This window comes from Amblyraja radiata, chromosome 5 (assembly GCF_010909765.2).
Source record: "Amblyraja radiata isolate CabotCenter1 chromosome 5, sAmbRad1.1.pri, whole genome shotgun sequence".
NCBI lineage: Eukaryota > Metazoa > Chordata > Chondrichthyes > Rajiformes > Rajidae > Amblyraja > Amblyraja radiata.
The window spans coordinates 25,291,935-25,308,447 of NC_045960.1; the positions used below are offsets into that span (position 1 = coordinate 25,291,935).

A 16,513-nucleotide genomic window follows, 5' to 3' on the forward strand; every position below is an offset into this window, starting at 1 on the left:
ACGTGAGGTTCGATCGTCCAGCCCGGGGGAGCTGACATCCCTCCGATGCAGGAGCTGATCGCCTCAACGCGGAGGACCCAAATGCCGCCAGCTACGGGAGTCACAGTGAGGAATGTGTAGGAGTCACTGTGGTGGATGTTCATGTTAAAATATGTTTTGGGTGATCTGTTGCTTTTTATTTGTATGACTGACTTGGCAAATGAAATTCCTTGTATGTTGCAAACCATACTTGGCAAGTAAAGTACTATTCTGATTCTGAAATAATTCCAGTCTGCTGCTTCTTCCTACTAATCTTTGGTTTAGTCAGTTTTCTTAACTACTCAAAGCAATGTGGTTCCCATTGTTACATGTTCTATTTTGCATCAGAATAGTGGCAGACCAAAGCTTGCTGATATGATTGTACAACACATTTAGCACCACTCTTCAGGCATAAAAGACTGGAAAGATTTATTCAAACCAGTTACATCAGCTGAATATAAAAACAATTAATGTAAACATATCCACATGACAAAAAAATTGGTGCATTGAATACAGAAGCATCATACTAATCTAAAATTATCATGAATAGTTACCTGCAATGGTGAGACTCCATCGATAGAATTCCAAGGAGTCATTAATGAGGTGTACAACTGCATCCATAATTTCACACGGGAATAATTATCTCCACACAACCTATGAAAAATAAAAACACAATTTTGATTTATAAATTAATTTATTTAAATCGCTTAGACTTCAAATCTCTACTTTGCCACAAATAAAACACAGGACTTTTTGTAGTTTCTAGGATCCTCACTATAACTTTTTTTAAATCCTTCCTTCTTGAAGGAATTACTTTCAACCTTACTTTAGCCAAGTTTTAAGTCGACCCTCCTTGGATCTTCTTCAGCTCAGTACTAAATTTTTTATTATTTTTTTATTTTTAATAGGTTTCCAAGTGATAGCTTGGGATAGTTTCCTAAATTAGTTGTGGGAAAGTTGTTCAGGGAATTCTTAGACAGAATCTTCCCGCACTTAGATAGGCACAGAGCAAATACGAGTAGTCAGCATTGCTTTGCAGTTGGAAAATCATGTCTTCAAATCTGATAAGAGTTTTTTTTAAAGAGATCACCAAGAGGAATGATAAGGACAGTGCAGTGGGCATTGTCTATATGGACTCTCCCAAAGCTCTTGACAAGGACCCACGTGGTAAGTTAGTCTGGAAGGTTAGATTGCATGGAATCTAAGATGAGCTAACCAATTGGTTTTAAAATTGTCTTGGAGGAAAGAATCAATGGATAATTATGGAGGATTTTTTTTAATGATGAGAGGTCTGTAACTTAGTGGTGTGCCACAAGAGTCAGTACTGAGTCCCTGGGTGTTTATTGTAGACATTAATGATGTGGATAATAATGTAGTTAACGCTGTTAGTAAATATGCAGATTACACCAAAATTGGTAGTATAATAGAATGTGAGGCAGGATATCCAAGTTCACAGTATGTACAAGTATACAATATGTGTATATCTGGAATTCTCTGGCAACAATTAGCAAAAATTATTGATTGTTATCTATATTACTAAAAGTCTCATCTTGACCACTTCCTGTTGCACTGTATATTGATTTTAGAAAAAAACGCTGCCACTTATGGCTGTGATTTTTGGCCATCTTACTCAGAGTCCCCCTCCGCTGCACAGGACAAGAGTTTTTACTTTAAAAAAAATGTTGAGATTCTCTCTCCTGAAGGCCACACCCCTTCCGGAGGGACTATAAAACCCAGAAGTGCGGAGGTGCCTCAGTTCTCTGCAAGATGGGGGAGCGAGAGGTTGCAATTCTCAGTCTGAGCTGTGAATAACACTGAACACATGTTTACTAAACTGTGAGTGGTTTTACTGACCTGTCAGTTACCTTAATGTGGTTTGAAAATGTAGTTTGAAAATGCAAGTGTGTGTTTTGGTTTGAAAATGCTAAAGCTGTGTTGCCTTTGGTTTGAAAGTGCTAAAGCTATATTGCCTTTGGTTTGAAAGTACTAAAGCAGTGTTGCCTTTGGTTTGAAAGTGCTAAAGCTGCCTTGCCTAATTAAAGCTGCCTTGCCTAATTAAAGCTGCCTTGCCTAATTAAAGCTGCCTTGCCTTCTATATAATTAAAAGTCTAATCTTGACCACTTCCTGTTTGCGCTTTATATTGATTTTAGGAAAAACGCTACCATGTACGGCTGTGATTTTTGGCCATCTTACTCAGAGTTCCCCTCCGCTCATCAGGTGCCGAGGATTTTTCACATCAATGAAAAATAAGTTATTAGTGTTTGAAAAATGTTGAGATTCTCTCTCCTGTCAATCACACCATGAAGGCCATGCCCCTTCTGGTGGGAGGGGGTGAGGGACTATAAAACCCGGAAGTGTGGGCGTGGCTCAGTCTCTGCAAGGTGGGGGAGGGAGAGGTCACGACTCGCTGCCTTTAGTGGCCTTGCACCCTGCTTGAAGTGGTATGAAACTGCACTTGAATTTGGTGGCCTTGCACCCTGCTTGAAATGGAATTTCAAGGAATAGCTGTGAGTCAACTGCCAGCCCACCAGCTGTGAGTGAGCTGCCAGCACAACAGGCTTGAGTGACTGAGCCGTCAGCCCAAGAATCCATTCGGCCCACAATGTCCATACTAGCCCTCTGGAAACCAGTCCCTTCAGCGCACAACACCCATACTAGCGCTCCAGAAAGCCCCCCCAGTGGCCACCAATATTGGAATTGGTGGAGAGGTGGAATATTGCGTTGGGAGACCAGCCCTCCCGTGTGATGCTGGGACCTTAGTCTAGTATTTTCATGTAAATGAACACAAAAGATGAAATTTATTTCAAATATAATGCAAACTAGATGTAAAAATACATCTTTAGTTTATTTAAATTTACACATAAGACAATGCAGTTGCAGCTGATTAGCAGCAACATCTTTGAAGATTTGACACATCATGTAATGGAGAATACATTAATTCATTTGATTTAGTTTAATTCAATGATATACAGGTCTGCCACAGATTTCCCGGCACCCTCCGTTTTGCTGAAGCAACAGAGGTCACTCCTCCAAAAGGAGTCCAACGGTACCGGAACAGTCCACCTAAGCCATCGAGAGGCCAAGATAGCGGCCCGCAAAATCAGCCTCGGAAGTTAGCTATAGGAATGGGTCTGCTAGCACAACAGGCCCAGAGTTCCAGAGCCCTGGCCGGAGAGGGAAAAATAGGTGGCAAGGAAATAGGCTCTTCGACCCACCGAGTCCATTCCGATGTTTGATCACCATTCACACTAGTTCTATATTATCACACTTTCTCATCCCTACACATTAGCTGCACTTTTCAGAGGCCAATTAACCCACGAATCAACATGTCTTTGTGAATGGGGGAGGCAACCGGAACACCCGGAGGAAACTCATGGGATGGGTTTTCTTCTTGGTCACCCATATTATTGATGCCCTTTTAATACGGGTGGAACCTCCAACCTGAGCAATGAGAGGTTGAAGCGGCTTGCAAAAACTCCAGCCAGTTGGACTGCACAAGTTTTAAGAACACAACCAGCTGTACCATCAGGTCCAAACGGTTTCCGAGGGTTCACCCTCCTGAAGGATCTTCTGACGTCCGCCTCTGTGACTAAGATTGTAATATCAAGAGGGACTATGGGAGCCTGGGAAGGCACATCAGTGTTCTCCCTATCAAAGCATGCGTAGAACGCATTGAGCTCGTCTGGGAGTGGCGCTTCACTGTCTCGTGAACTGCCCCGATTTTGCCTTGTAGGAAGTGATGGCGTGCAAGTCCTGTTGCTGCTGCTGAACATCTGCCTCATCCTCCAGTTTAGAGCTAAAATCCCTTTTAGCCTTTTTGATGGCCTTATTGAGGTCATATCTGGACTCTTGCATAACTCTGCGTCGCCAGACTTGAATGCCCGAGATCTGGTCCTCAGAAGAATACAGACCTGGTTCATCCGAGGTTTCTGATTTGGGAACACTGGAATGTTTTTTGTAGGAACACACTCCTCTGCACCTTTTCATATGAAGTCGGTAACAACTGAAGTGTATTCACTCAGGTCTGTTGCTGAGGTGGTATTATAGACAGTGCAGATGCTTATCAAGAATTACAGTGGGATCTTGATCAGCTGGCCAAGTGGGCTGAGGAATAGCAAATAGAGTTTAATAAACAATAGACAATAGATGCAGCAGTAGGGCATTCGGCCGTTTTGAGCCAGCACCGCCATTCACTGTGATCATGGCTGATCATCCACAATCAGTAACCCGTTCCTGCCTTCTCCCCATATCCCTCGACTCTGCTATCTTTAAGAACTCTATCTAACTTTCTCTTGAAAGCATCCAGAAAATTGGTCTCCTCTGACTTTTGAGGTAGAGAATTCCACAGATTTACAACTCTCTGGGTGAAATAGTTTTTCCTCATCTCCATTCTAAATGGCCTACCCCTTATTCTTAAACTGTGGCCCCTGGTTCTGGACTCCCTCAACATTGGGAACATGTTTCCTGCCTCTAGCCTGTTCAATCCCTTAATAATCTTACATGCTTCAATAAGATACCCTCTCATCCTTCTAAATTCCAGAGTAAACAAGCCCAGTCGCTCCATTCTCTCAACATATGACAGTCCCACCATCCCAGGAATTAACCTTGTGAACCTACGCTGCACTCCCTCAATAGCAAGAATGTCCTTCCTCAAATTTGGAGACCAAAACTGCACACAATACCCCAGGTGTGGTCTCACCAGGGCCCTGTACAACTGCAGAAGGACCTCTTTGCTCCTATACTCAACTCCTTTTGTTATGAAGGCCAACATGCCATTAGCTCACATAAACGTGAGGTGTTCGCATTTTGAGAAGTCAAACCGGGGCAGAACCCCCACAGTCAACGGCAAGGCCCTTGGTTGAGTTGTTCAGCAGTGGAACCAGTCCAGTTCCACGAAAAAGGTGTCACAGCTAGATCGGGTGATGAAGAAGACTTTTGGCATGATGGCCTTCATCAGTCAGGGAACTGAGTGTAGAAGTTGGGACATTTTATCACAGTTGTACAAGACATTGGAGAGGCTGTGCTTAAAGTATTTTGTTCAGTTTTGTTCACCTTGCTATAGGAAAGATGCCATTGTGGACCGGATATCAAATAATGATAGAGGAAGGAGATCGAGAATATCGTGCCCTGGTGTAGAGACAACAGCCTTTCTCTCAATGTCAGCAAGACAAATGAGATAGTGATCAACTTCAGGAACCAAAATGGCACACATACCCCAGTTTGCATTGATGGCGTCAAAGTAGAGATGGTTGAAAAAAACTTCAAATTCCTAGGAGTTAATATCACCAACAACTTCTCCTGAATAACCCATATTGTAGCAATGACCAAGAAAGCACACCAGTACCTCTACTTCCTTAGAAGACTTGGGACGTTCAGCATGTCCCCTACAACTCTCACCAACTTCTACAGATGCACCATAGAAAGCATTTTATCGTGATGCATCACAGCTTGGTTTGGGAACAGCTCCATCTAAGACCACAAGAAATTGCAGCGAATTGTGGATGCGGCCCAGACCTTCACACAAACCAACCATTGCTCCATTTATATCTCATAACATTATTTCCCCAGATTTTGAATAAAGTTGTTCACAAAACTCACTTTTTAAAATATAATCGCCGCATGCCAGCTACTGACATCACAATGCCCACATGCCCACCAATCCAGGCCCACCTGCCTCCTGGCCCCACCCCCACACCGCTGTGGATTAAAGGACCAGAAAGACCGATAAGGTTCTGCAGAACAAAGATTCTACAGCTCCATTCCGCTATAAGATCTTTGTTCTGCAGCGGCGCCTCACGCGCTGAACCTTCCCCTCACTGTCGGCGTAGCTCGTGAAGCCCCGCCCGCTCATTCCAGCTGTGGGTTTCCAGAGTCAGAAGCCGCTTCCCTCTCTCTCTCTCCTCATTTGATAGCCCACTCACTCGTCCGGCTCCCCTCCTCCCCCCCCTCTTCTCACCTCCTCCCTTCTCCTTCCTCCGTCTCTCCATTCTCCTCTCTACCAAAGATCCTATACCACTATAGGATCTTTGCTCTCTACCCGTCACAGGGGACGATGGTCTGTCCCACCTCCCAGCCCGGCAAGGCTCTGTCACGCTGGCGGAAGCCACGATCGGCTGGTCCCCCCGCTGCTTTTCACCATCCTCAGATCGCTCCGTGCCTCGCTCGGGTTGCCGCCCAGCCCCTCTCCTCCCCCCCCTCTCTCTCTCCCCCAACCCTCCCCACCCTAAACCCCCTTCCCCCCTCCACACCCTAAACTCCCTTCCCCCCTCCCCTACCCCCTCTCCTTCCATCCCTTCCCCCCCTCTCAGCCCATCTCTCTCCTCCCATCTCTTGCTCCCCTCCTCCCCCCCCTCCCTCTGTCTCTTGCCCTTCTGTCTCTGACTCTCCCCATTCTCGCTCTGCCCTCACTCTCTACCCCCCCCTCCCCCTCTAGACGCGCCTGCGAGTTGGGGGCTATGCGTCAGCGGATAGGACGGTTATGGGGTGAAAGGAGCAAATTAATAATATTAATAATATCAAGGGGGGTAGTTAGTGTGTGTGTGGGGATGGTTAGTGTGTGTGACGCCGCATGCTGCTAAGTCCCCCCCCCCCCCACCCCACCCCCGTAAACCCGCCTTTGGGGAACAGACCCAACGGGTCTGCACTTGGTCTAGTACACTATAAATTTCTCGATTGTAATCATATATTGTCTTTCTGCTGCCCGGATAGCAAGTAACAAAAGCTTCTGCTGCCCGGATAGCAAGCAACAAAGGGCCAGAGAGGTTGGACAGGCTACAACTTTATTCCTTGGAGCACAGAAGGCCAAGGGGCAATCTTATAAAGGCACATAAAGTTATGAAGTGAATGCAGAGAGTCATTTTCCCAAGATTGGGGAATCAAGCAGAGAGCATGGGATAGGATTAAGACAAAAGTGGAGGAGTAGCTTTCTCTACAGAGAATAGTGGGTATAAAGGAACTAGCTGCCTGATGAAGTGGTTTAAGCAATCGCAACAACAATATTTAAAAGACATTTGGACAGGTACATGGATAAGAAAGGTTCCAAGATATGTGATCCAAACAGGACTAGGTTAGATGGGGCATGTTGGTTGGCATAGAAGAGTTGGGCCAAAGGGAATGTTTCCTTGCTGTATGACATAAACAGGAATGGGCCAATTAAGCCTAATCTGCCATCCAAGCTTGGCTTTAACAGCATTATCCTGCTCTCTCCCAATACATGCGTTTCTCTAGTAGCTCCCTATATCTAAATTGCCTCCTCCATGGAAACATTTTCAGCATTCAGCCTAAAAATCCCCATCAGAATGTTACGTTCTGAAAAGAGAGCTATATTTTCTATCCCCCATTTAGTAAGGTCACAATCCTTAATCCTGGGACTCAATTTAATGAAACTTCTCTGCATTGCCTCCAATGCAAGTATATCCTTCTTTAAATATGGTGAACAATGCTGAATATCGTACTCCAAGTACAATCTCACTGGCATTGTCTAATTTTGCTTAAAATATCAGCCAGAATATCTTCTTTCCCCCTCAACTCTGTCTTAGAATCATAGAGTCATAGAGTGATACAGTGTGGAAACAGGCCCTTCGGCCCAACTCACCCACACCGGCCAACAATGTCCCAGCTACACTAGTCCCACTTGCCTGCGCTTAGTCCATATCACTCCAAACCTGTCCTATCCATGTACCTGTCTAACTGTTTCTTAAACGATGTGATAGTCCCAGCCTCAACTACCTCATTTGGCAGCTTGTTCCATACACCCACCACCCTTTGTGTGAAAAGGTTTCCCATCGGATTCCTATTAAATCTTTTCCCCTTCACCTTGAACCTATGTCCTCTGGTCCACGATTCCCCTACTCTCAGCAAAAGACTCTGTGCATCTACCCAATCTATTCCTCTCATGATTTTGTACACCTCTATAAGATCTCCCCTCATCTAGGAGTGTAGATACAAAGTTCCTTGAAAGTGGCATCACAGGCAAATAGGGTGGTCAAAAAGGCTTTTGGCACAATGGCCTTTATCAGTCAAAGTATTGAGTATTGAAGTTGGGAGGTGATGTTTAAATTATACAAGATGTTGGTGAGTACAAGTTAAATTATATAAGACGTTGGTGCTCAGTTTTGGGCACCATGTTAAAGGAAAGATATCGTTCGGCTGGAAAAAGTGCAGAGAAGATTTATGAGGATGTTGCTAGGACTCGAGGACCTGGGCTATAAGGAGAGGTTGAGCAGGCTAGGATGTTATTCCTTGGAGTGCAGGAGGAGGATCTTACAGAGGTGTACAAAATCATGAGAGGAATAGATCGGGTAAACCCACAGAGTCTCTTGCCCACAGTAGGAGAATAGAGAACCAGAGGACATAGGTTTAAGGTGAGGGGGGAAAAGATTTAACAGGAACCTGAGGGTTTTTTTACACATAGTGTGGTGGGTGTATGGAACGAGCTGCCAGATGAAGTAGTTGAATCAGGAACTATTGCAACGTTTAAGAAACATTTACTCAGTACATGGATAGGTTTAGAGGCCAAACGCAGGCAGGTGAGACTAGTGTTGATGGGACATGTTGGTGGCTGTGGCAAGTTGGGTCGAAGGGTCTGTTTCCATGCTGTGTGATTCTAAGGCTTTGTAAAACAAAAGTTGGCAGCTTTTACCATCTAACAGTCCACAAAAACTGAATATGTAAAATAGCGAGTAATGTATTTTAGGATGTTTTATTGCATTTCTGATAATACATGAAATTCAGCTGCTGTCTCTTGCAGTTCAAGTACAGATAACCCTGATTATAATGGAGGGGGTCGAGAATGGTATTCTTTATTGCTGATTGTCCGCTACAACTGAGTAAGGGGGTACATATGTACAGTATTGGAAAAACAGCTAATAAACATATGCTAACACGACAAACATTAAACAGGAAAGGACACAAAATGCATAAGACTTTAAATGTTATAAATACATTTAAAAAAGTAACCAGGTCCTTTGTTCCCAATATGAACAGATACCTCAGTTACAACAGATTTTGTGCACTATAACCAAAATGCGTTATAAAGAGGTCTGTAATAATGAGGGTAGAATGTGAAAGAGTGTGTTTGTGTTTGGGTGTGGCTGTGTGTGTGTGTGTGTGTGTGTGTGTGTGTGTGTGTGTGTGTGTGTGTGTGTGTGTGTGTGTGTGTGTGTGTGTGTGTGTGTGTGTGTGTGTGTGCGTGCGCGTGTGTATTGTGGTGGGTGGGGGAGAGGGGAGAGCTGGCGGTGGTTTACTTATTTCCCATTTTTTTTCTTTGTGCTTTGCAAAACATTTTTCCTCTTATCCTATTTTTCTAGTGTTCCAATCACCATTATGAAATGCACTTAAGGAGTTGAATGTCTTCAGCTTTCACTCTTCTGATTACCCAGAATCTCATGTGTCTGAGGCAGCCAGGATACGACATCCACGCATGCACTTCCAGCAAGGTCACAGGCTATCAGCCAGAAACAAGTAATGCCGATTAAGCTTCCTCCCTGTAAGCAGTGGGATTAAGGTTGATTCTCCTAGCACCACAGCAAGCATGCAATTTATGGTGGATTATGCTTAGAAATTTCCATACTGCAGTAGCTCATTGAGTTTCCTCAGAAAGAAACCCTGTTTTCCCAATTCAGCATCATCTGTACAATATAATTATTGACATCATTGTGTTCATTAGCAGGTCAGGCTTCTGAATTATTTGGAAAATAGACACAAAAAAAATTTGAGGATCTCAGCGGGACAGGCAGCATCTCTGAAGAGAAAGAATGGGTGAGGTTTTGGGTCGAGAGCCTTCTCTGATCTTCTTAATTATTTGGATAGTTTCATTTTAATTGACTGTGCCAATGCCTCTCATCTGAGTTTAGTTTCCTCTCTCATAAACAACATATACACACAATAAAACCAGCATAAAGTCAGAATATGCAGACTTAGTTTTTTTCTTCAAATTGTCAGTTATTGGGAATTGAAATTATGAAGGAACTGAACAACAACTGTTTTTCAGCCACTAGGGTGACACACTCGGACACACAAACACACCCAATCTGACATAATACAAATGCTGTAGGAAGGAACTGCAGATGATGGTTTAAACCGAAGATAGACACAAAATACAGGAGTAACTCAGCCAGACAAGCAGCATCTCTCTCGAAGGGTCCTGACCCAAAATGTCACCCATTTCTTCTCTTCAGAGATGCTGCCTGTCCCACTGAGTTACTCCAGAATTTTGTGTCTATAATGCAAATGCTTTCAGATGAACTTAACTGCCCCTTCAGAAATTCTCAAAATTGTTCCTGGTGAAATATCAACAGCATTTCTTCTGCAACAATAAAATCAGCTCCAATCCCAAGGAGTATGTAATATTATTCCAAAATATAATAAAATCTCAAAAATAGATTTTTTTAAATCACGGAATTCAATGAAAAAGAATATTAGTGTTGACAATTATTTTTTTCAATGCCCCAAATTCTCAACCTTAAGTTAATGCTACATTCTCAACTCCACACTCTCTCCCCACCCTCAAAAATCATAACCATTTTCATTAAAATATAACTCAAAAATGAGAAGAATGTCCCATGGGAAATGGCAGGAGAATGGGATTGAGAGGGAAAGATAGATCAGCCATGATTGAATGGCAGAGTTGACCAGATGGGCTAATTGTGCTCCTAAAACATGAACATTCTGCTTTTGTTTCTGAATCTTGAAGAAAAGTCTGTCATCAATGTCAAAGATAAAATGTAACTTTTTAATGATATCTACAATGTCATGTATGTGGCTGGAATGATGGCTGGAACATGACGGAGGGAAACAGAAAACTTAAAAATGGGTCTCCCCTTAAATAAAAACATTCCCCTTCTAAGTTAAATATCAAATTGTGTAGATTGTAATATTGATACAGTAGTTAGTGCTTTCAAAGAATAATGTGTTAAATTGGTTTTGTTTTTTTAACCCATTACTTCTTCAAACCCTATTACAAGTCTGGCGCCTTGTTTGCATTGACTTAGCAACAATAACATGCTGAGAGTGGCCAGTCATAATTTGATGACCATAATATGACTTCATTCAGTCATGGATTGATGTTACTCCCTCTGAGAATTCTATTGTCCATCCACTGGAAGCATTTAAATCCTAAAACTGCCCTCAGATTCACTGCGTGGATTCTCAATTCCAATTGTTAACCAGGATCCATTGCAAAAAAAAGCATTTAAAAAGCCAGTTCAGAGCATGCTACTTTGTAAACTATGCATTGACATTCACTGTCTTTTGACCAAGTGGTCCATCCTTTGGTAAACTGGGTTATTTTTTTCTGATTATGCTACATAAAGGTCATATTGGATGTTTTTCAATGTAATGTTGTTCTCCAAATAGAATTTATTGTTATTGTCTGGTCTCACATGTGAAGCATAAGTTGCAGGAGGGTTGCCAATGCCCATGGAACTATGCTGCAGCATGAGTCAGTATATACAGAAGGTTATGGATTGATTAGATAAAAGAGGAGAAATTAGACCAAAAATGTTAGCAAGCATACCAAATATAGTTCCGGATATTTTTGACTATAGGTTACTCATGGAAGCAGATGACAATATTAAAAACTCCACTGACATTTATTTTTATGACATTTTCAAATTTAATTGATGTCTACTCTAATTGCAGAAATGATGAGCTGCTGTAAGCGCATTTTGAACAATCAAAACTGCTTAAGATTTTTTAAGATGTTACCATGAAAGTAAATTTAAACTGAATCAATATTTGTGGATTATGCAAATTCACTATAAAAGGTATATATTTACGTGCAGTGATTAGTCTAATTTCTAGAATGTTGGTTCCTTTGAGATGCAATCTTACTAGTGGTGTACATCACCTCATGTGCACAGGTAACTGTATCTACATTTTAACAGCATTTTGTAACAATAAATCATCCATATTTTTTTTAATCATACGATGCGTTGTTCAAAGACAGCTATCAGGTAGCTAGAATGTTCCGTCTGGTTAAGTCCTGAAAACTAATATTTACAAAATAATCGTTTGTACCTCAGCAATAAAAATCGTCTTAGTCATGTGAGAACAATACTAAAATCAATTTCTGTCCCGAAAGATCGAATTTAGCTAGACAGAATGCGAAGGCTTATTTATAAATGTCACATAGACCATCAAAATTAGCGAAATTACAATTACTAACTGCTTGTGATACCACCCCAATTCCAACACAGTCGGTTTAAAATAAATATCGGCAGTTCACAAAATTATTCCTAACAGATAAAAACGCAAATGTCTGAAGCGTGAAATAAAAGCAGAACGAGTAGATCCAGCTTATTCTGTACTGGTTAGAATTTTTTTTTCTTGGTACAAATAAAATATTTCTTTAAATCCACATCCAAAAAACGCCATTCCTATTAGCAAAACCCGCTCTGGTTCCTTCAAAACGTTATCAAGTGAGCTTCCCTGTCATTCATCTTACTGCATTGCCTCAATCCACGATTTCTGCAACTATTCGTTATTAATTTAACGTTGATGAACCAAGATAATTCGTAAACTGGATACATTTCACGAAAAACACCTTCAGGAAACGTGCATATGTCTATACATTTTAAATCGCAATTTAAGAGGACGGAATATTTAATTCGGTAATGGGGATCTGCAAATAGATATTTGCTTATTGCAGATTATTGTTGCTAATTGCAAATCCTCCGCCGTCTCGTCAATCGCACATCGTACAATAATTCGGGGGGTTATATAAAAATAAAAGCCTGGCCAAACTAACCGGTGCTGTAACTCCTGAGATGGACACCGGGTAACAGGAGAGGTGCAGACGCCGGTAAATGCTCGGATCCTTCCTTCTCTCGGACGCGATGCTTTTATTTTTGCAGCTCGCTCCCTCCTTGAGCAAGAAGGGGGGTGTTATTCCTGGAGCGCGCTCGCTGCAAGGTCAGCGCGTCCCCGGGCCCCGTTCCAAGCGCGCCGCCGCCCGGTCCGCGTGCACGCGCTCTCCGGGGGAGGCGACGCTCAACGTTTGCCTAACGGTCGGAGACCGGCGACGATACCACAGACAACCCGAGGCTGACGGCGACCTCCCGCGGCTCTCTCTTAATCCACCGCCTTTCAGTGTCCGGACTCGCTCCCTCCCTCGCCCTCTCACTCACCCCCGTTAAACTGGGGACGATCCTCCCCCTCACGACGACGACGACCTGCTGCGCTCTTCCATCACTCGCCGCTGTCAGCCCGGCAGCACCCACTGCGCATGCGATCAACCCGGCGCCGCATCCCGCGCGCTCCGCCATCCCGCGCAAGCCCACACACCCCGCAGAGCAACAACGGTGCAAAACTAGTGATGCCGGGGGAAGAATTGTCGCAACATAAACATTACATGGCATGCAACAACCGCTTATCAAAGAAAAGAATCAGGCTGCAATCTTAAAATGACCCCGAACCGATAGTTTTGAACACAAGGACAGTTTGAAAAAGGGTCTCGACCCGAAAAGTCACCCATTCCTTCTCTGCAGAGATGCTGCCTGTCCCGATGAGTTACTCCAGCATTTTGTGCCGATCTTCGCTTTAAATCAGCATCTGCAGTTCCGTCCTACACAGTTTTGAACACAATGTGATTGGGCCAGGTAGCTATACAACAACAACAATCAAAAACAAAACCCAGAAATTGATCAAAAGTATAATGCTCTGGCATACAATGAGAACCAAAATGTACAAACAGAACAGAATGAGGGTGCGAGAGGGAGATTTGTGTCTGCTCTCGTGTGATTCTGATTTTCTCAGTGTAATAACATCTGCAACACCATCATTAGATAGAAGCGTCATGTTTGACGGAGACACAACTAGAGGCTGGTTTACACAATGCTGGAGTAACTCAGCGGGTCAGGCAGCATCTCTGGAGAAAAGGAATAGCATTAACATAGCACATCTCATGACTCCAAAGTGTTCTAGATCCAATCAGGTATTTCATTTTTATAGTTCTAACCACAACAGCAGGCTATTTGCATTTTTCAAACTCTTGCAATAATTATTATCGATGTTGATCGAGGGATAGATTTTGTCCCAAAACCCAGGGCTGCCAACTCTCACGCATTGAGCGTGAGAATCACGCATTTGGCCAAATCCTCACGCTACTCACAAATTTCTCACGCTCTGTCATGAGAAATTCTGTGATCAACACAAATTTCAAAACTGCATGAGCCGCGGGTGTTGGAGAGCCGGGGCTGAGGGAGGGATGGAAGCAGAAGCAGAAACAGCGGTGGTTACGGATGCGGACGGGGAGCCGGAGCTGGCGAGTGTTTACGGGGCTGGCGAGTCACTCGCTGCAGCTCCGGCCATGGAGCAACCTCAGTGCAAGCCTCAGGGCCGTCGGAGGCTTGCACTCCGGCCATGGAGCAGCCCCAGTTCAAGAGTCCTGGGCCGTCAGAGGCGTCCGAAACATTGCGCCGCTGCCGTGAGAGTCTCTGTGCCGAATTCGCCCAGGTTGCTGACATGGATCAGGCTGCGGCTTGGTGCATCCTGGAGGACAACCAGAAGTAAGTACCAAGCATTCGGTAGAAGCGGTGGAAGATAGTGACCTTCAAATGGGGGTGGTTGGAGAAAGCATCCTGCTTGCTAGATTTTCACTAGGTAATAGGTTAAGTCCAGGGGGTCAGATATAGGGCTTTATGTGTGGGGCAGATATATTGTCAGTGCAGAGGAGCTAGGAGCAAGGCCAGGTGTGCGTCCAGAGTCAAGGTCTGGAATAGTACTGGTGTGCAGTCAAAGCTGGGACAATGGGAGTGTTCATCGCTGGGAACCTAAGCAGGTAAGCAGCTATGATCAGGGTAGTATAGGGGGCCAGGTGTAAGGCTGGACTCAGGGTCAGGAATGAGGGAAGGTATGCAACTGGAGTCAGGGTCAGGAGTAGTACCAGGTGTGCAGTGAGTCCCAGGTTGGTCAACATGGGCCAAGAGTGTAATTATAATCTGATTTCCATACATGAATATGTTAAGATCATTCATGTGCTGCACTTGTTGATCAGAGCCTGGCTCTACTGTGGAATGTAATTAGGAATGTAATTTAGCCTAACCTTGTTCATAGCTAATCCAATTGAAAGCATAAGTATTGCATTCAAGTGTAAGTTAAAAGACTCGCTACAGTATGCACCAGATTGCACAGTATGCACAATTTCAAGCTGAAAAATGCGAAAGCTCCGTATCAATGGGAGGGGGACACACACCACTCCCATAACCCCCCACCCCTTGGTCGCTACGCTCCCTCAGGCTTGCTCTCTTGCAATTTCTCACTCCCAACTCTCACCCAATTTTGGCAGCCCTGAAAACCAGGAATAGCACCCCATAGAAATTCTTCCCTGCAAGAGAGGTAGGATCTTGCAGACCTAAGACATGGACAGCAAGAGCACATAAGTCATGATAAATCTTTCTAAGACACTAGTTTGGCAACAGTTAGGTGTCGTTTCTGGGTACCACACTTCAGCACTTCAAAAACAAGGTCGACCCAATCTCAATTGTCGAGCTGCAGCACACAGATAATATTTATGAAGGAACTGCAGATGCTGGTTTAAACCGAAGACGGACACAAAAAGCTTGAGTAACTCAGGGGGACATGCAACATCTCCAGAGAAGGAATGGGTGACGTTTCAGATCGAGACCCTTCTACAGACAGATAATGGTTAAGTACGTGTGTGTTCATAGGTTCAAACCCAATATATTTTTGGCTTGTTCACGGATGCTGACAAGAGAGTGGGCATTAAAATATGCACAAAAATTATAGCTCCAGTGTAATTGTAGTTTTGCCCTTTGTTCCAAGAATAAGTCTTACACCAACCCTTCCAACTTGGCCTGAAGAAACAGGCTTCAGCGATTTTGTCCTTTCCTGCATATCAGCCGTTTTAACACAATTTTTTTTAAAGTTCCAAAATCATTATTTCTGAATTAATTTCAGATGGTGAAACACAATTTCAAAATATTACTGAGTAATGATGATCAAATAAAGGCAGAGCCCACAATGGTCCATTGTTGGCTGTGGGCTAGGTGATAACGAGTTATACAGACAGTAGGTATGTTGCAAAGCCTACCTGAAGCGTCGCTGAATATCTGCCGCTGCGGGTGTGCGCGATTTTGGCGCCGTTTAGAGGGGGGCGGGTTTAAAACGCGATTTTCTCTAGGCTGTTCAAATCGAAGATGTTCAGCCTTGTTAATTATTAACGTAAAATCGCTGGAAGACCCCGTCGCAAAAGCTATTATTAGTTTTAAAGGCCTCGTATAATAGTTATAGTAGTTTAAAAATCAATCTCTAAACCCGCGACCACCGACAGCCGTCAGGGTCTCATAGAGCAAACCACAGAAGGTATGTAGCTTATTTTTACATTAAAAAGGGCTTCTTAAGATCCCTTTATACAAAGTTTAATATTGCGAGTAGCTCATTTTGGGCCCATTATATCCCGCAGTATTTTTCTGGGCATTTGAGGCACAAATCTACCGCAATGTGAACGTTCTGACCAGCGCGTTCACAGGATCC

General features: G+C 43.6%; 1 protein-coding gene across 2 annotated transcripts in view; it reads right to left on the reverse strand.

Annotated features, from left to right (window-relative positions):
• Positions 1–13,249, reverse strand: part of elovl4 (ELOVL fatty acid elongase 4) — a 38,878-nt gene extending 25,629 nt beyond the window's left edge. The window contains exons 1-2 of one of the 2 annotated variants that reach the window (XM_033020817.1): positions 13,147–13,249; positions 573–672 (exon numbers count right to left, since the gene is read on the reverse strand). In XM_033020817.1, coding sequence (XP_032876708.1) covers positions 573–639 — 67 coding nt within the window. In that variant the 5' untranslated portion in view covers positions 640–672; positions 13,147–13,249. Of the gene's footprint in view, positions 1–572; positions 673–12,767 lie in introns of both variants that reach the window. The other variant, XM_033020816.1, reaches the window with a different exon arrangement.
• Between the last annotated feature and the right edge of the window lie 3,264 nt (positions 13,250–16,513).